At 45.5% G+C, this 18,788-nt stretch overlaps 1 protein-coding gene and 1 long non-coding RNA gene across 3 annotated transcripts in view; one reads left to right on the forward strand and one right to left on the reverse strand.

The window, feature by feature from the left end:
* The first annotated feature begins 2,892 nt into the window (after nucleotides 1-2,892).
* Nucleotides 2,893-18,788, forward strand: part of LOC150064995 (uncharacterized) — a 62,224-nt gene continuing 46,328 nt past the window's right edge. Inside the window, exon 1 of one of the 2 annotated variants that reach the window (XR_016534890.1) lies at nucleotides 2,893-2,965. This is a non-coding gene — a long non-coding RNA (uncharacterized LOC150064995). Of the gene's footprint in view, nucleotides 2,966-4,126; nucleotides 4,155-18,788 lie in introns of those variants that run through there. The other variant, XR_016534889.1, reaches the window with a different exon arrangement.
* Nucleotides 12,030-17,852, reverse strand: LOC150064996 (spermatogenesis-associated protein 31D3-like). Its single transcript, XM_090329572.1, has 4 exons — nucleotides 17,669-17,852; nucleotides 16,981-17,023; nucleotides 16,383-16,440; nucleotides 12,030-16,112 (listed from the first exon to the last, which is right to left on the reverse strand). Exons 1-4 carry the CDS (start codon nucleotides 17,840-17,842, stop codon nucleotides 12,182-12,184), a joined length of 4,206 nt encoding a protein of 1,401 aa, XP_090185698.1. The 5' UTR covers nucleotides 17,843-17,852; the 3' UTR covers nucleotides 12,030-12,181.

Consider the following 18,788-nt stretch of genomic DNA (forward strand, 5'->3'; position numbering starts at 1 on the left):
GACACAGATATCAATTTTTGCAAGAAAGGTGATTTTTATTATTGTGGTTGAAGTCAAAGGCAAGCTTGTATGTCTAATTTATGGCTCTTTGTTAACAGTAATGGAAAAAGCCAATCTGGAGCATCATTCTAGTTCAAAGCAGGCCAAACAGAAGTAGAGAAGAAAGAACAGAGGTAAAAGTCAGATACATAAGATCTTGCATCCATTGTAGGATCTGATTATTCTTTCCTTCCCTCTCTGATAAATTAGTGAAAATAGTCAGAATGCAGTCAGCAAGCTTAGAGGATAATACAAAGAAGCTTGTCCTAAAACGTTCTCTTACCAGGATTATTATCTTTAGTTCCCCAGCTGCATCAGCAGAATTCTGCCTAATTGTTGCAATCAGAAAACCCCTTCACCGATGTGCTATCTTTAGTATTTAGCTGTCCATACAGAGTATTTCCACCTCTACTCCCCAACTATAAAAATGCCCCTGAAAAAAGAACAGGTGCCGTTTCTTCCTCTGTCATGAGAGAATTGACCTTGCCAGTTCCTGTTGATAATAAACTCCTTTTTTTTTTGTATGTGACTATGTCCGTGTGGTCTTCTGGCATGGTTGCTTTCAAAGATAGTTTAAAAGACTTTAAAAACTGGACTTTTTCTTTGAGCAGGATATCTCATTCGTGTAACCACAACTCCCTGGGAAGCATAGGTAGAAGAATCAGGATCCAAGTGAGAAGCTATCAGAAAAAAGCAAAAAGGGTTGGGATGGGGGGTGTGGCTCAGAGGTTGAAGAGTCTGTATACCAAGTGCAAGGCCCTGAGTTTAAACCCCAGTACTACCAAAAAATAAATGTAAAATAAATGACCCAGGCACCCCATAATACATATACTCAGGAAGATGGGGCAGGAGGACAGCTGGTCCAAAGGCCAGCCTAAGGTACACAGCAAGACCTGTTCTCAGGGTGGTTAAGAGAAGAACATTTACCCCTTAATTTCCCACTTAAGAACTGTAGTATCAGCTCCCCATACACAGCACAAAGCAAACATGGGGTGGGAAGAGAGGATGGACACGTGAATGCGTGTGGTCACAGGCAGCTCGACTCTGTCCACCCACTCCCAAGCCTAAAGCCTTTCACTTGCCAGGACTTTATGTGATTCACATTTTCAGTTCTTCTCTCCTACATACAACCCTGACATCTGCCTGGGTTAACCCAGTAGAACAAAACTAGTGCATGTGCAACTTCTGGGAACCAGATCATTCCAATCTAGAAGCAGGGGGACAGAGCAGGCCATGCTGCCCACTTCATCAGCACATACTCGTGTGGCTGCCTGCAGCCACTACCATCTGCCCAGGACAGTTCCTTAGTAGCACATTTGGAGTTAAGCACACTGTCTGTCCAACTTGGCAAGGAAGTGATCCTAGCATGGTGGTACACTCAGGAGGAAAGTGAGTTCAAGGTCAGCCTGGGACCTATGTCTCATGTCTTACAAAATAAAATAAAATGTCTTTCAAAGAAGACATCTACACAGAGGCCAGGAAGACTGCCACTTGCAACCTGGAAAAATTAGTGCTCTCACGTGCCTACCAACCTGAGAGAAGCTCCTTTCTGGAAATCCTAGTCTCCAAGGAAACCCCCTGGAGGTGGAGCAGACAGCTCAAAACATGCTGAGAGTGGGGGGAGGGGAGTTAATACACAAGGCAAGGGTATGTGGGCAGACCAGAGGGTGAGGGTCTGAGGACATGGTCTGGGGGTGACAGCTTTGGGATAAGGGGCGAAGAACCACTGGTTGGATCTGGGGAAAGCCTGGAATGAGGGGCCAATGGCCTGTCAGCTACAGTCTCCTGGCAACCAGTGACCAAGTGCCAGGGCTACTTCTCAGACTGCATGGGGTTGGGGACCAAGATGGGGTCTTAGGGAAGCCAGGGCCAACACCAGACAGAATCTCAGGGCAACATGGGCCAAACGGCTGGGTTACATACAGGGTCTTGGGACAACCTAGGACCAACAGTGGTGTCCTAGGACCAAGAGTGACCTAGGATCAACAGGGGTCTCAGAGCAGCCAGGGGAAGAGGAACCAAAGACCACTTGAGTCTCTGGGCTGCCCTGGACAAAGGGCTAATCTCTGTCTCCAAAAAAGCCTGGTTGAGGGACCAAGGGCAACTGGATGTGTCTTGGGGCCAGCCTGACAGGTCTGGAAGAACCCTGGGTGAGGACTCAGGGAGCAGACAACTTCTCAGGGAAATCAAGGGCAAGAGGCTGTGGGCCAGGGCCTAGACAGGGTTTCCAGGCCACTGGAGCAAGGGGCAGAGAACCATCTCAGGTCCCTGGGAAGTCCAGGGCCAGCAAGGGGCTGTGGGCTCAATGAAGTCTCAGGGAAGCCAGAATGAGAGACGAAGGGTCAGCTGTGATATCAGGGCAGGACACGGCCTCCTGGTAACTTGATTTGGGTGGCTGAAGGAGGGCCTGACAGGTGTCCTGAAGTCCTGACCAAGGGGCCAGGATGTAGACCAGGTTTCCTGGCAGCCCAGGGCAAGAAGTCAGGCTGATCTCAGGCGGGCCTCTGTGCACTGCCAGCATCGTCTCCTGCTCTCTTCTCCCCCATCACTCAACTCAGGTTCAGGCTTCCAGAGCTCGGAACTGCTTTAGCCAGAAATCCCTGATGATACATTTTACAGAGGAACTTTGGAGTAGCTTCTGGCTGATCCAGGTCTGGAGGGGGCAGGGACTCGAATCAGAGGTCATACCCTTGGGGGCCAGGCCGACAGGCTGCTTGGTCCAGAACCAAGAGGGTGGTCTGGGACCCGCTCAGGACCAGGGGCCAAGGGCCCCGCCCCGCCCCGCCCACCTGGCTCAGGATTCGGGCTTGCGCCCTGAGAGACTGGGGGCTGAGGGTGGGGGGGGGGAACGGCCAGAAATAACCGATTACCCTAGGGAACGTCTTTACAGGAGTTTCCCTGGCGGGGGCGAGCACTGGAACCAAAGGTGGGAGCCCTGGAGGTTTGGCCCACCCCTGACTGGGCAGCTTTGGAGGGCAGCCCTGGACCCTGGACGGGGCGGGGCAGCCTGGGGAAGCCAGGGGAAAGGAGTGGGGGAAAGGGAGGCCAGGGACTCCGCGCAGCCCCAGAGGAGTAGCCCCAAGCCCGTCTGAAAGTGGAGCCCCTCGAGGCCAGGAGACAAAGGAGAGGGTTTAAAAAGCAAAGAGGCCGGGCCGGGAGTTTGGCCTAGTGGTAGAGTGCTAGCCTTTCCTATTCAGAATCCAGTATGGCAGTTAGCCACATGTGGCACATTGGGCACAGGAAATCTGGCTAGTGTGACTGAGGAACTGGATTTAAATTTTGAGGGATGTGAACTTAGTTTGAAATAGTTACCCAGGACTAGTGATTCACACATTGGGTAGTGTAGGTCTAACTCAATTGCCAACTATAATTCTAGAAATATTTTTGTATTAGTAAACTCTCTCCAGAGAAATGATAACACTCCCAGTATATCACAGCCTTCCAGATGCAAAGAACTTATTTACTGAAAACCTGATTCCTGACTAACTCCATCTCCTGCTCCAACCCATTACCCAGCTTTCATAGCCTTGGTGCCCCTCTGGTGCCCAAGAGCCTTTCACTGATTTCTGTGAGCCTACAATGTTGGTGGTGTCTGGAAAGACATGACTAGATTTTCATGCCCCTCCAGGAAAACAGCTTCTGCTTCTTCAATTAGGGGACAAAGCAAGGGCTTCAAGGGACCCATGCTAATAATTAGCTGTTTGTTCAAGAAGTGTGAAGTGTGGCCCTGAGTGATGTTAACTCTTAAGAGCATTATTTAGTCTTGCCATAGAGATTTCTCTATTTCCAAGAGATGTGGTTTTCCTCCCTGGATATTTCTTCACTGTGCTTGGACTGATAATATTGCTTAGAGAAAAAGAAAAACACAAGCTGTTAGGTCTCAGAATGCCACACAGGATAAAGTAAAGGTGAAAGTGTGAAAAATGTCTTTAAGAGTGACAAAGAACTCATGAAGAGAGGAGAAAACCCAATTTAACAAAAGTTTCTCTTATTACCCCATTTTTCCCTAGACCAGTATGATCCTTCTTCAGAGGGCTTACTGATCTCATAATGGCTGCACTGTACTATATAGGAAGCTATTGGAGCACACCTAATGTCCACAGGGAAGTAATCAGGTATGAAATTCTTATCTTCCATCCATGCTTGAGGACAACATGCAACATCTACCTTTGTTTAGTATGTACACTTCACTTATCAGGATGAAGCTGTCATTCTTCATTTGCAGGGGTTTGGTGAAGCTAGCGTTGATCTCTTTCGGGTCATCTGTAACAGATGATCCAAAAACGAGTCCTAGTAGACATGTAACTAGGGTCACAGATTTTGGAGGGCTCATTATGAACTCGTACAGAATGCTTTCATTGTGCATGGAATATAACTTCTTGTACAGAGACTCACAACTAGAGTTTCCTACTGGGAGCTTGGGGTCCTTTAGAAAAATTTGTGCATTCTCAGCATCAAAGTAAAACCTAAACAAAGTCCAGTGTGATGATCTCATTCCATGCTTCCATCTCTTTGCCAAGAGTTATGCCATTGGCTGTACAGTGTGTCAATCTTAAGGCTGCAGAGAGAATGCAGATAATGGGTAGGCCCTGGGGAAGACCAGTGGGACAGGGTACTATCTGATTATGCATGTGAATGGACAGGAAAGAAAGCTTTTTATTTCTTCATACGATATCCAGATCCTTTATCCCTATTCCTGTTCAGATGCCGAACACTAGAACGTTATCACTAGTAACACAAATTAATATTCCTTATTGTCCTTCAAGCACATGCCTAAAATTGTCCCTTTTTTGACAATGATCATACTGTCTATGTTTAACTTTATATTCTTTATATTAGCTAATTTCCTACTGCCCCCCCACACACAATATTTTTCCGTGGGTTGTGGGGCCTGAACTCAGTGCCTGGTGCTGTCTTTCTGCACAAGGCTAGCGCTCTGCTGCTTGCAGCCACAGCGCCCCTAGGGGATTTTCTGGGTGTGGAGGAACCTTGGCCGCCCCAGGCAGAATGCCAAGGAGCATCCTGCAGTTGCCATCGCACCACCCTGCAGGGGAGCACCCAGGCGGCCAGTGGACTGGAGCTTGCCAAGGCCTGGCAGTGGAGCCGAGTGCAGGGCCCAGAGCTCCTGGCTTCGTGCTTTTCCGTCTCCACTGATCCCATGCCCCACTTTCCTAAGGTTCAGCTTGCGCCTCCGCAGCTGCGTACTCAGCCCCCACGGAGTTTGTGCAGCTCAGATAAGCCAAAGGAGCTCTCCTGCCGGTGACCTCACCAGATTGTCAGTGGGTGGAAGGCTTCCTGGCCAGTGTGTAGGTATCTTATGTAAAAGGCATTTTCTTTCAGTCTCATTTCTTAAGGGAATTGTCTGTTCTAAGTGTTCTGCTTAGTTTTATTGGAGTATTGGCTTTGTTGTTGCTGATTTTTCTGCTCGCTTCCTTGTAGAGACAGGTCCTTCAGGAAGAAATATGTCTTGGCAACACGGCCAGCCAGTCTGTGTGGCTTGCCTTTCATGTTCTTGAGTGTTGCTATTGAAATGTAATTTATGTTCCATGAAATGGATGGTTTTAGTATGTATGCTTTGGTAGTGTTGGGTCTATTCAGAAGATTGCCACTGTTGTGTGATTGACATGATTTACCAGGAAAGCATTCATCAGTCCCTTTCTTCTCAGCTGGTGGCAGCCACTGATCTACTTCCTGTCTCTGCGACTTGTGGGGAGAATCATACAGCAATGTGGCTCTTTCTCTTGGCATGACATCCTCAATTGTGTTCTTGAATTATTGGGGTAGGTGTTACCACCTAGCTTATAGCCCAGGCTTACTTTGAATTCAAAGTCTTTGTACTAACTAGGATTACAGGCATGAGACAGTGACACCTGACCTAATGATGTTTTTTATTTGTTTTTGTTTATGTTAGTCATGTGGTTTGAACTGTGGGTCTGGGTACTGTCTCTGAGCTCATCAGCTCAAGGCTAGTGCTCTACCACTCTTAGCCACAGCACCACTTCCAGTTTTCTAGTAGCTAATTAGAGATGAGTCTTCTGGACTTCCCTGCCTGGTCTAACTTTGAACTGTAATCTTCAGATATCAGCCTGCTGAGTAGGATTACAGGCATGAGCTACCAGTGGCCAGATAACGGTGATTTTGTTTTGCTTCATTTTGATTTTTTCTCTAAAAATTTCTTTATTGAGATTAAGTAGTTACACATATCTCACACTACTGTGGCATAGTTACAAGTACCTAAAGTCGCTATCATTATTTTACTTTCATAATACTTAGCATCATCATTCTAGTCTACAAATTTATAAATATTGAAGTATACAAATACTTCTGGTCTTACAAAGAAAAAAAGTTTAACTCTGAACATTGACAATAACACCGTTTCTTCCAGGTCAGGTGTTATATACATTTCTTCCCTTTGCGTGGGTCTCGCTCTCTTGCTCTCTCGCTCTCTTGCTCTCTCACTCTCTTGTTCTTTCTCTCCCCTCCGCCCCCATCACTGCCCTTGTATTGCTTAGTTCAGTTTCATCAATGTCTGGTGTCTGATGGGTCCAGCTGCTGCTGTCACCTGCTGTCCACTGATTCTGTGCCTTCCTCCCATCATCCTTTAGGTGTGCTTGTATATACTCCATATATGAAACACCCTTAAATAGTCATCTAATAATGATAAGACAGATTAGGCAGGGGTCCTTTATTTACTTATCCTTGGGGGGTTCTTTAGATTCTGTATATTATTTTGTGTACCTATGAAGAGGTGCTTGTGTCTTACACTTTGGTACTTTTCTCCTAAGACTGTTTTCCTTTGGTTTCATGGGCCTCTTAAGTCCTGTTTAGTTTGTCTTGTCAAGTTTTAGATCTAATACCCACATATCAGGGAGACCATGTGACTTTTGTCTCTTTGGTCTTGGCTTATCCCACTCAATGTGATTAGCTCTAGTTTCATCAACTTTTCAGGGAATGCCATTATTTTATCTTTTGGAGGTGGCTATTTAGAATTCCAATATATATATTTACCACATTTTAAAATTCATTCACCTGTAGTAGGGCGTCTGGGTTGTTTCCATATCTTGGCTATTGTAAGCAGTCCTGCAATGAACTTGGATGTACAGGTATCCTTATATCCTGATCCATGTTGCTCAGGGTGGATGCCCAAGAGTGGTATGGTTGGGTTGTAGGGGAGGTCTGTGTTTCGTTTTTTGAGGAACCTTCAGACTGCTTTCCAGAGTAGTTGTACTAGTTTACAATCCCACCAGCAGTGCAATAGTGTTCCTTATTGTTGTCTGAACATTTAGTGATTGGTTTGTTAGGTTTTGGGGGGGGATTCGTTTTCTGAGTTCCCTGTATATATGGGATATTAAGCCTTTGTCTAATGTATTGCTGGTAATTATCTTTCCCCAAATGGTTGGCTGTCATTCTATTTTAGTAATTATATCTTTAGCTGTGCAGAAATTCTTTATTTTTAAGTAGCCCCATTTGTCGAGTCTCTCTCCAGGCTGTTGTGCCCCTAAGACTCTGTTGAGGAAGTTCCTGCCTGTACCTGTGAGTTTCAGGGCCTCTCCTATTCTGTCTTGTAGTAAAATGATGTTTTTTGATAAGTGAAAATATTTTATTTTGTTGAGCTCTAATTTGCCATTTTTATTTTATAACTGTGATTTCTGTGGTAGGCTGCGAAGGTTGGCTACAGGCACTATTAGCATTCAAGTTTCATGAAGCTTTTGTGGGCCAGAGAAAAGCGGGCAAGCAAGAAGAAGCAAAGCTTATGGACAGTGAGACAGTAGACAGAGTTCTTTGAAGTGGAGCAGCTGTGGCAGCCCAGACGTGCTGATGTGGGCAGCTTTCCCGGGAGCCTGGCTATACTACTATGATCATCTACCTGCTGCTCAGTGAGCTCTGTCTTAAAGATTTTCCCTCTCCCCAGGGATCTAGAGCATCTTTAGAATACAATTCCATAAACTGTCTCTAAAATGTTTTCAGAACTCATCCAACAGAGGGTTAATATCTAGAGTATATGAATAATCCAAAAAATTAGATGAGAAAAGTGTATAAATGAATTGCACAGCCACTCTTCAAATGATGAAACACAAATGTTCAGTGAATGTATGACAAATGTCTGACATCCTTAGCCATGAGGGAACTATATTAAGAATCCCTCTTACTCCAGTGAGAAGTACTACAATTACAAAAACACTCAAATGCTAGCCAGGAGTCAGAAAAAGGAACCACCGTTGTTGGGAATGGATGTTATAAATGAACCAAGCAGATAATTTTCTTCTTTGGTGTGATTCTCTAGACTCAGATAATTTGGTGGGACCCTGAAACACTGCTGCTTTGGAGAGAGCTCTGTTGGTCCCCTATTAGTTTTCTGCCATCTTCTCTCACCATAGGGTCTTTATTGTGGTGTTTTGCTGTTACCCCAGCAGACTAGTCTGTGGGGTGCCTCAGTGCAGGAGTATCCAACTATGACAGTTGATGGCTTGGAATCCAAAATCTTGGCGAGGCCGTGCTCCATTAGGTTCTGTCCTGCAACTAGCTGTTAATGGGAATGTTCTCCTGCTATTCAATTCAACAGCACAAGTTCATGGAGCCAATAGAGTTAGAAGAGTGGAAGCAGTGGAAGCAAGTTGGCTTCCTGTGGATCCTAGTTCCTCTTCAGGACATGGCCACCTGCTGGCCCATTTGGGTGAGCAGCATTGTCTATGATCTCACTAATGGGTAGGAAGCCTTATATGATCTGTGATGTGGCTGTTACAGCCCTGGAGGGATGCAGAGGAGAAACAAAGGCTGAGTGGTGTTTTATGTGCTTTATGTCAGTGTGAGTGATGGGGTTGGGTCTTTCTTTCCTATTTCCTTCACCCTTAGGGCATAGCCTGGCTGTGTTCATGGTTAGTCATTAGGAAGGAGTGTGTTTCTTCTCAGGAGCCAGGGCTATGGTGCCCAAACCACTTGTAGTCAGCAGCATTGGTGGCTTGCAGTGGTGTGTGTGTGTGTGTGTGTGTGTGTGTGTGTGTGTGTGTGTGTGTTTGTGTGTAGCAGTGAATGGGATCCTGGAAATGGATGTCCTTAGAGCCAATGCTGACTAGAGAAGGGGTTCAGCTTCTGAGCTCTTACCTTCAGGCCACTTAGCTGGTGTTGCTTCTGAGTCAGAGCCTTCTGCATTCCCCAGACTTCATAGTGGGTCCCCACAGCACCTGTCCCCATAGCCTGCTCTAGGATACAAGGCTGCCAGGCTGGCAACTCCTAAGGGCCTGGACTGCCAGTCCCCTGGGCATGGCTGGCAATCCTTTTTGGGTATGTTTGTTGTAACACGGCTGGCGATCAAACCTCTTAATCTCAACAGATGCACCAAAGAAATGAACCAGTTTTCCCCTTAGCTTTGGAGTGAATTGGGCAACCAACTCTCTCTAGATTGAATCTGAGCAAAAAGGGACACCTATGGAGTCACACTGAAAACTAATTTTCAACAGAAGCTCACCGCTTCTTCCTGTGTGCAGTCCAGTGCCTCATTCACAGGGCCAAGGCTGCTGTTCTCCAACCATTGTTTTGTTCACGGGTGAGCAAAAATCTAGGAAGTTTTAAGGCAGATAGCAGGGTCTAGCATAGCATTGTCTACTGAGTTGAGCCATGCTTCCAATCCCAGTTTGGCCTAGTGGTAGAGTGCTTGCCTAGCATGCACAAAGACCCGGGCTCAACTCCTCGGTACCACATACATAGAAAAAAGCTGAAAGTGGTGCTGAGGCTCAAGTGGTAGAGTGCTAGCCTTGAGAAAGTTCAAGGACAGTACTCAAGCCCTGAACTCAAGCCCAGGCTGAGATCTGAGATTATGGTTCAAAGCTAGACTGGGCATGCAAGTCCATGAGATTCTTATCTCTAATTAACCACCAGAAAACCAGACGTGACACTTGCTGAAGTGGTAATATGCTAGCCTTGAGCTGAAGAGCTCAGGGAGAGCACCCAGGCCCAGAGTTCAAGCTCTATGACTGACCAAAAGAAAAAAAAATCTGGTATGCTTAAATTGTTTTTTAAATGGAGAGGTGTGCTTAAATGGAGGCAGACACGCTAGGCATCTTCTCTAACACTGTCAACTGTCAGAGCCACACAGATCCCAGCTCCAAGGAGGTGTGGTACTCAGGTATCTAGAAGCGGGGTAGGGGAATACAGACATAAAACTGTCTTCCTTGATGTGTCATGTCAATCACAGTCCTGTGCTTTGGGTTACAAGGATGGGAACCAGTGCTGGAAAGTAGGGAAATGAAAGGGGCAGTTGGGTGGAGGTAGTGTTGCAGTCCTTGGCAAGTGGACTGGTATTATTGTCTGGGTGGCTACCAAGGAGCCCTTGCTGTAGAACCTGTTCTGGCCAGAGGTTCCCTTGTGAGATGTAGAGGCTATGTGAAAATACTAGGCTATTTTATGCAAATAACTGAGAATATCATTGAATTTTGGGATTCTTAGGAATTTTGGACCCTTGTAGACTCATCAAGGGGCTGGTGGAAGTGTCAGGCAGGGCTCAGGGTGGGACAGAGAACTAGCCTTGTGAGAATGAAATCCAGGATTTGTCAGTTATGTTTAGATTACCTTTACATAGTTGTGCAAAGGGGTTACCATTTAACAAAGCACTTTCAGTGTGTTTTGAATACTGTGGCATACGTAACACAACACTTCTCCCCATTTCTTTTCCTGGAAATCATAAATAACAAGAAGAGTGAAGCCAACATGTCACATTTTGGCCAAACAGAAATAGAGCTAAACCCAAGCTGCCAGCCTGAGGAAGGCAGATGGCTAGAGTGGAGGGGAGATACAGAAGTGTGTGGACATGATGTTTACAGGGAGAAGCCAGGGTGCTGCACAGCTATAGGAGCACTCTGGGAAGGGGCTCTTGAGGTTGGACCTGTGCTGGCCAGAGGTTCCCTTGTGAGATGTATAGACTATGTGAAAATAATAGGCATTATGCAAACAACAGAGTATCATTGGATTTTGGTATTCTTAGGAATGCTGGACCCTTGTAGACTTTGAAAGAATTTATTTTGATGCCAAGAAGGCACATTTTTTCTTGGAAAAAGTGTTAAGTTCATAGGAGGAAGTTCCGTCTAGTTTTGAGTCTAAATCTATATAAGATGTTGCAGCTTCTTTTGGCATGAATATGTGCACTGTTTTGAAGAATAAAAGTGTTCTGTACAAGTTCATAAGTTCTCTAAAATCTGACTCATTTTTTTGGATCATGCAGATGACCTAGCTCCACTAAGCCCAGATCAAGGATGGCAACTTTATCCTGATAGATGAACTTCTACCCACTAAATGTACATCTTGTTGTCCTAAGTATGGATGGAAGCCATTAATGTTACCTTCCCTAAAGGCAGGTATTTCATGTCTGATGATTTACCTATAGATGTTCAGTGCCCAGAGAGCCTCATACATAGTACAGTCTACCATTAAGAGATCATTCATTAAGCCCTCCAGTATCCTCATCAAGCTTGAAGTAGGACTGATAAGATCATACTTATCTAGGGAAGAATGTCCAGACAGTACCTAAGTTTTTGTTACTGTGATTGTTTTTACTCCCTTTATATCTTTTCACATATCACCTTTCTATTACTCTTTTTCTATGACCTAAAGCAACGCTGTTTAACACTCCCACAACAGGGTCTTTATATATGTGGAATAAGTTACTGCCCACTTGTATTAGAAATGAGTAAACTAGTGTGTTCTGAAAAATTTATCTACTTTTGGTCCTCAGTTGTAGAGAAAGATTTCTCTACCATTTCTAGATAAGGAACCATTAATGGAGGCGGAAATAGGAATTGTAGTATGACATTCAATTGGCAATATGTTAAGCTAGGAGGTAGAAAATCTACTTCTCTTGAATCTGTAGTGGGACCATCTATTCCTCAGAGACAATAGGGGCAATCAGAAAGAAACAACCTAATTTTCGTTTTCCCTAAACACTAGCTGGGGATAAACCCCAAACCCATACCCACAAAACAGTATGCAAATGACAGAACTGCTATAAGGACATTTATTGGAGAGGACAACAAGGTAATGTAATGAAGGTTTATTGGGGGGAAAGGAATTATTTTGAGGAAGGAAACTTTTGTCCCTGAGGATGGAGGAAAAGTTTCCCTTTCAGTGGGGAACCACTCCCAACACATTGCCATTAGGAATGGAAGGGGCAGCCAGAGGCACCTGGTGTGCTTGAGGTCTGCAGGTGGGTCTGCTGTGGAGAGCTGGCTCCCTTTGTGACTTGGCTGTGGTCAGAAGATAGCACAGTATTCATTGGCTCTCTGTGCCAGCCGGTGCCCTGCTTCTTATTTTCAAGGTAACTCTGTCCAGGACTAGCAACTCCTTGCATGCGGGACTTCACACATGTCATTTTAGAGTAGGAAGCTTTCTTGTTGAGTTGCTGGCCCTGGATGCGATCTCGATCTGTCTGGGTCTTTAGGTCTGCCTTCTGCTGAAGTCTCCCAGACTTCATGGGAGACAGAAGGGATTCCTGGGGGCACGTGGTATCTACTCCAAGCCGCTGCCCTCGTTTGGCTACTGGGATTTTCCCAGTGTCTCTGGGTACTTTCTGATGTTCAGTGTTGGCCGGAATAGCAGCTCTCCCTTTACTTAGGCTTCTGGCCTGCAGAAATGATGGAGAACTGCCCTTTCCCAGGGAATTTACTTGTGCTTTGACATTTTTACCTGCACTAAGCCACTGAAAAAATTGTTTCACGTGGTTTCTGAAGTGGTTTTCAGGAGGGGGCTGTGCCTTCTGTGACAGTAGTTGGGATGTCCTCCCAGACGTCTCCCTTACTGTTTTCTCTTGAGGACGGCGGGTCCTCTTTCTGGGTGGGGATGCAGGGAGCCCTGCATCTCCTCTACCAAGATCCCTTGATTTGGGTGTTACAGGGCTCATACCCTTGTTATCTTGTGGCAGATTCTTGCCTTGGCTCTTGTGGAGGTCACTAGTGGTGCAGGGCTTCTGTCCCTGCTCCCTGCTGATCTTTGTCTTGTCCAGTTGTGCATGTAGCACAAGGGAAGCTGCCATGTCCCCACTGGAGACATCAGAGTTAAAAGTAACTGGAGTCATGTTTTTCAAGTTATCTGACTCCAGAGGCAGGTCATCCTGAAGATCCTTTTCTGTCTTTCTACTCTCCAGTTTCAGTTTCAACTCATTGAAAAGTCCGATTTTTAAGTCTGCTAACGTAGGATATTGGGGAACCAATGTGTCCATTGGGGTCTTTTTAGTGGGAAGGGTATTTTGTTCTTTGCTTTGATTAATATGTGTCACTAGGGAGGCTTTACTGTCGTTGGTCATGGCGGTTCTAGCTTGTGATAGATCATCACAGAATTCACTGGTCTTGAGTGTCTCCCTAGAGGTATTGTATAGGGAATTTTTCTTTGAATGTACCTCTTTTTCATCAGTTTTTTGTATGCTTTGTCTAATAATTGGTTTCTTATCATCTGGATCAGGTGCAACCACTGCTGTCCTTGGGAACATATTCGGATTGCATATATTGTCTTCTGTGGACTGTGTCAGACTGGCTTTTTCTAAGTCACCAAATGTCGGACGCAGAAAAGGCCATCTGCCATCCTTCATTCTATGGAGATTCTCAATGTACTCATTGTTGGTATTAGGAGGTGATTGCCTCGGAAACTCCTGTCCTTTCTTGCTCACAGGTGAGGCTGAATTTGTTGTTCCCACCTTCTTTTGGCTATTAGCAAAAGAATTTTGTCCAAGGGGCTGGGAGACCCCAAGTTTAGAATCCATCCCGGAAATGGAGGTGGATGAGGAGGAAAGTTTAGAGTTGGAATAGACCTGGGATGGACCTTCCTTTACATAAATTGTTTCTATGGATTCCTGGGAATTCTGGGGATGGCATTGCATTGTTTTCATTTGAAAAAATTTAATTCTATCTGTCACAATATTTGACTTGCTGGACTCAGGGAAGGAACTATTATGGGGTGTGTCCAGACTGCTGTCCTTCCCCACCAGTGGTTCCAAATCTCTCAGTTTCATTTGGCTAGGGGATTTTTCACACAAGGGCAATTGCATGCTGTTGGAATGACATAAAGCGTGCTCAGTACTAGGCACCTGACCTTCGCTAATTTTGGCAAATTTCTTGCTCCAGTGAACTTCCAGAGCATCCTTGAGTTGTTGTTGTTTCTGATGCAGACTCACCTGTGAGGTACTTAAATCATTTCCTGACACAATCCATGTGGAACTTTCTGAAGTTGACTCAGACTGAGACCCTGAACTATTATGTGGAGTGCCCTCTGAGACACTGGACAGTTGGTCTTTGGGGTCAGTCTGTGGACTGTGTCCCTCTTTCTTCCCCACTTCCTCCTCTAGCAGGGGTATCTCTGAGCTCTTCTTATCGGAGCTTTCAAGTTGGCTCGATTCAAAGTTTGGATGTGTACTGCTCTGACATTTCAAGGAGGAAAGCCATAAGAGTCCCTGACTGCTCTTAGACTCAGAGCTCTGGGAAATGTCTGTCATAGAGCCCTGGGGAATGTCTATACTAGGACTTATCAGTGACAGAGACTCTTGGATCCTGCGTGGCAGGCCCCAGTGCTGCTGGATGAGCCTCTTTCGAAGGTGATGCTCTAGTTTTTGCCGCAGTTCACTGGTGAGGGGGAAATCACCAGGAAGGATGGACACTGTAACATTGGCCTTGGAATATTGTCTGGCCAATGGAAGTTGTGGAGCTGGAGAACAAAAGTCTTCCTGAGATCTCTGGACCACAGAGGGTAAACCCCACACATTCTCTTGCTTTTTCTGCAGTATATTATGTTCCACGTGACGAATTTCAGAGGGCGTAAGGATCTGTGTCTCACTTTGTGGTCCATGAAAACAGACTCCACAGGCCCTAAGTTGGGACTCCGGAGAAGGTAGCTGGACTGGGAGTAGAGATTGAATCTGGGTCTGGGCCTGGGCCACTGGAAGATCTTGGCACAAGGTCTCAGGCAAGATTTGAAACTGGAAATTAGGCAGTGGGAGAGGTTTAGGATTAGGGATGATTGCAGATTCATGGGCTGTGAAGACACTAGAGATTATATTGAAGAAGACAAATTTCAAGGAATAGTCACCTAAGGCAGGGACAGTGGAGCTCAGGGACTCACTGTGTAGAGATGGGAGACCCCAGAAGAGCTGGATAGACTTTTGCTGAGAATGGTCCTCGTAGGGATTCAGACCTGGGGCCTGCACATACTTGTGCAGCTCCTCTTGCTTGCCTTTGGAGATCCCAAATGGAAGGGAAACTGCCAGGTCCTGCTGCTCAGCAACAGACTCCAACACTTTCAGTCGGCACTCTAGGTTATCTTGTTGGGCACAAGAATCAGTTGTGCTTTCCCTTTCTTTCCACATCAAGAAGCCACCTCTCTTCTTGATCTGGGTCTCCAAGAATGTTAGAACATCAACACTGACAAATGAGAGGTTACCAGGCTCGATGTGGTAGGGTGCAGTGACACCTCCCGAAGAGGCCTCAGAAGAATGGAGGGCCAGGGATTCCTGCCTGGCCTCGCATTCTGTTAACTGGCTCTTCACACCTGGCTCCCTGCAGGACAGCGCTGACACTGTCAAGCTGGAAGGGCCAGTGTCTCTGGTTAGTGGGTCATGAGTGGACCAGCCAGAGAGGCTGCCAGGTATCTCACAGGTGGACTCGTGTTGGAGAATAGGCTCTGTTGCCTGAGTATGATGTTCTAGGGGAGGAGGAGTGGGGGCAAGTGGTTGGGATGGTAATGGGTCCACTGGAAATGTAGTTTCCAAGGGAGACATATTCTCTGGTGGCAGATCATTGTCTAGTGAGAAGATCACCTGGTTAGGAAAGTCTGTGGGGGGTAGAGTTGGAGAAGGCTCGGGTGTTGTGGTTGGAATTGCATTTTCTGCTAGGTTTTCTGAGAGAGGAGTGTTCAGTGACGTGGATGACTTTTTCACAGGAGTTTTGGAAACTAATGGGGACCCGGATGAGGTAGCAACTTTGATGGATGCTTGAGATAGCAGGTGACTGGCCTCTGCAGCGGTCCTGCTGCATACCTGACAGAGAGGATCTGGACATAGCAGTTTCCGAAATCGAATAGTGTTGGGATGCTTGTCCAGGAGGCTATAAGTAACAGAATGTACGAAATTGTAACCAGGACCTCAAGGAATAGAGGGCCTGCTGCCGTATGGCATGCCTATGGGTTGGAGCAGGTGGGGTGAGGACTCTTGAATCTAGCTACCCTCTTTACAATATTCTACATCTATTCCATGTGCCTATCCTCATAACTATAGCCATTACTTTATCCCTCCCATGACTTAGGCTGCTGTACTGAATCCCAATTTTGCATACAATATGGTAAAGAAGGGAACAGGATAACAAGTGACCAATCACCTTGACACCACAGAAAGCAGCTTCTCCTCCTCAGCTTCTTTTCTCAGAGGTCTCCGTCCTGTAAAATCAGGATGTGGTTTATGTACAACAAAAGCAGGAACACAGAGATGTTACAGGGTATCACTTCTTAGGATAGGGACTCTACTTTGAATAATAGTGTACAACTCTAAGAATTAATAGACAAAGTCAAAAGTGCAATGTTAAGATTATTCACTTATTTATGTTGCCTCAGTTTCACACCACCTGCATATATTATCAAACTAGCATCTGAAGCTCAGGCATGACTACAGACTCAGGAGCAAAGCACTTTGGACAATATCAGGCCACAGGTATTGTGACTCAAAACATTCTTTACTCCTTTGTCCACATCTTACCTGGCCACCTTCTGAGCAGCACCCACCCCATCACCCACCAAGATCCTTCATGATGTCAGAGCAGGGACTTTGAGAAGCATCTCAGTCCTGTCTTCTTGAGCCTCTCCTCTGAGCCTCATTCTGTTAGAATCTGTTTCTAGGAACCGATGATCTCACAGACTTATCTCCGGAAAAGAAAAGGAAGGTTCGTTCTGGAAGCTCAGATCAAGCAAGAGGAAACTTACCTCTAAATTCTCCTCTTCTTTTTCTGTACAATATTGTTGGTCTCTGAGAAGAGGAGAAACAAAGGATAGGAGCTCAGATATCTACTAATCATTTGATTAACAGAAATTTGTTTTGTATTGATTAATTTTTTTTCAATTTAAATTTCTGGAAAACTTGGAAGTGGGCTACTTTTTTTGAGTGCAGAAAGACTTCAAGGTTTGTACATATTAGTAAAAGGGAAAAGCAGGCTATAGATATGTCAAAAGTATGCTTCCTCAGAGGATACTAGACCCTAGGGGCCTGGGGTCCAGGCCCAGCAGCTTTGAGGACCATAGAGATCAGTACTGCTCTCACGAGCTTCCTGGCCAAAAGAAAGCTGCATGATTGGACAGCTGAGATGGAGGTGGGACTCAGATCAATTGTCAGCAAAGACAACGGTGATATTGCTTCATCTGCTTTGATTTTCAGTGTCAGATGTCTCTGTGAAACAGACTCGTTACTTTACACAAGGTTAGAAACCACTGGATGGCTGTAAGCCTCCAGAGCAGACTTCTCTGTCTCAGAGGGTGTGTTCTCACCCTCCAACCCTTGTTCAATCCCCTTTCCCCCATGAGTACATCATACTCAGGAAATAGAACTCTCTCTAATTTCTAACAAGATGCCCTTGGGAAACACCAGTACAGAGGGGTTTCTCCCCTATTTCCTTACCCTTGGGATGTGTCTCTTACGATGAATTGCTGGTACTGATGGTTTCAGCAAAAGGTAGCACATGTATAGAAGAAGTAATAATAGCAAAACACCCAGAAGGGTGTACTTAGTGTCAGGATCTAAGAGGGATGAGCCAAAGCTCATGGAGAATATTCTCCATGATCTGAATCGCATGACTGCCAGAGGCAAGTGAATCCTCAGAGGGGATGGCCTTGACTATAATCCCAGGCCTGCATCACAGAGCATGGGTAAGTCATAGAAGGTTTCTGAGGGTGGGGGAGGGGCAGTCAGAAGAGGGTGTGCCCACAGCCCAGCTGACCAGCCAGGCAGCAAATCTCTCTACCTAACTGTGCTGCTGCTCCATTTCCCATCTTCTACTCTTTCTTCATGTTGTGTATTTACCCAAGGGAGTTTTCCTATTAGTTCACCTGTGACCAAGATATTCCTGTTGGGAACCTGTGTATGCTACTGCTTTTAAAATCTGGTATATTATCTCCAATTTCGGCTTATATTTTGACATATCTATAGATTGCTCTTCCCTTTTACTAATATGCGCAAACTGAAAAGTCACTGACAAATTGTAAAGTTTTAAACAGCCTTTCATCTTTTACTCATAGGGAATGACTGAAATTACAGAACAATAAAAGTGATAGATAAATATTTGTAATTATGGGGCCAGGAGTTTGGCCTAGTGGTAGAGCGCTTGCCTAGCATGCACGAAGACCCGGGTTTGATTCCTTGGTACCACATACGTAGCAAAAAGCCAGAAGTGGTGCTGTGGCTCAAGTGGTAGAGCCCTAGCCTTGAGAAAATCCAGGGACAGTGCTCAGGCTCTGAGCCCAAGCCCAGGACTGGCAAAAAAAAATCTGTAATTATAACTTTAAGCATTCTTGTGCATGCATGTGTGTGTGCGTGTGCACGTGTGTGCATGCATGTGTGTGTGTGTGTGTGTGTGTGTGTGTGTGTGTCCTGGTACACCCACACACATCATTTGAAAAACAAATGCAGACTTTTCATCTGTAGGAATATTTTTGTACTTTTTTTCTTTGATTTTATTATCAGACGTGTGGAGAGGTTGCAGTTACATTCATGAGATTATGAGTACATTACTTCTTTTTTA

Source organism: Megascapheus bottae, chromosome 3 (assembly GCF_031878675.1).
Source record: "Megascapheus bottae isolate mThoBot1 chromosome 3, mThoBot2.hap1, whole genome shotgun sequence".
NCBI classification, from domain to species: domain Eukaryota; kingdom Metazoa; phylum Chordata; class Mammalia; order Rodentia; family Geomyidae; genus Megascapheus; species Megascapheus bottae.

Excerpts from the sequence above, each read along its gene's own strand:
- LOC150064996 (XM_090329572.1), bottom strand. The coding sequence starts at position 17,842 with ATGCGATTCAGATCATGGAGAATATTCTCCATGAGCTTTGGCTCATCC. Across the intron at positions 17,024-17,668 it reads GTAAGAGACACATCCCAAGG|AGACCAACAATATTGTACAG; the intron begins GTAAGGAAATAG and ends TCCTCTTCTCAG. Across the intron at positions 16,441-16,980 it reads AAGAAGAGGAGAATTTAGAG|GACGGAGACCTCTGAGAAAA; the intron begins GTAAGTTTCCTC and ends CTGATTTTACAG.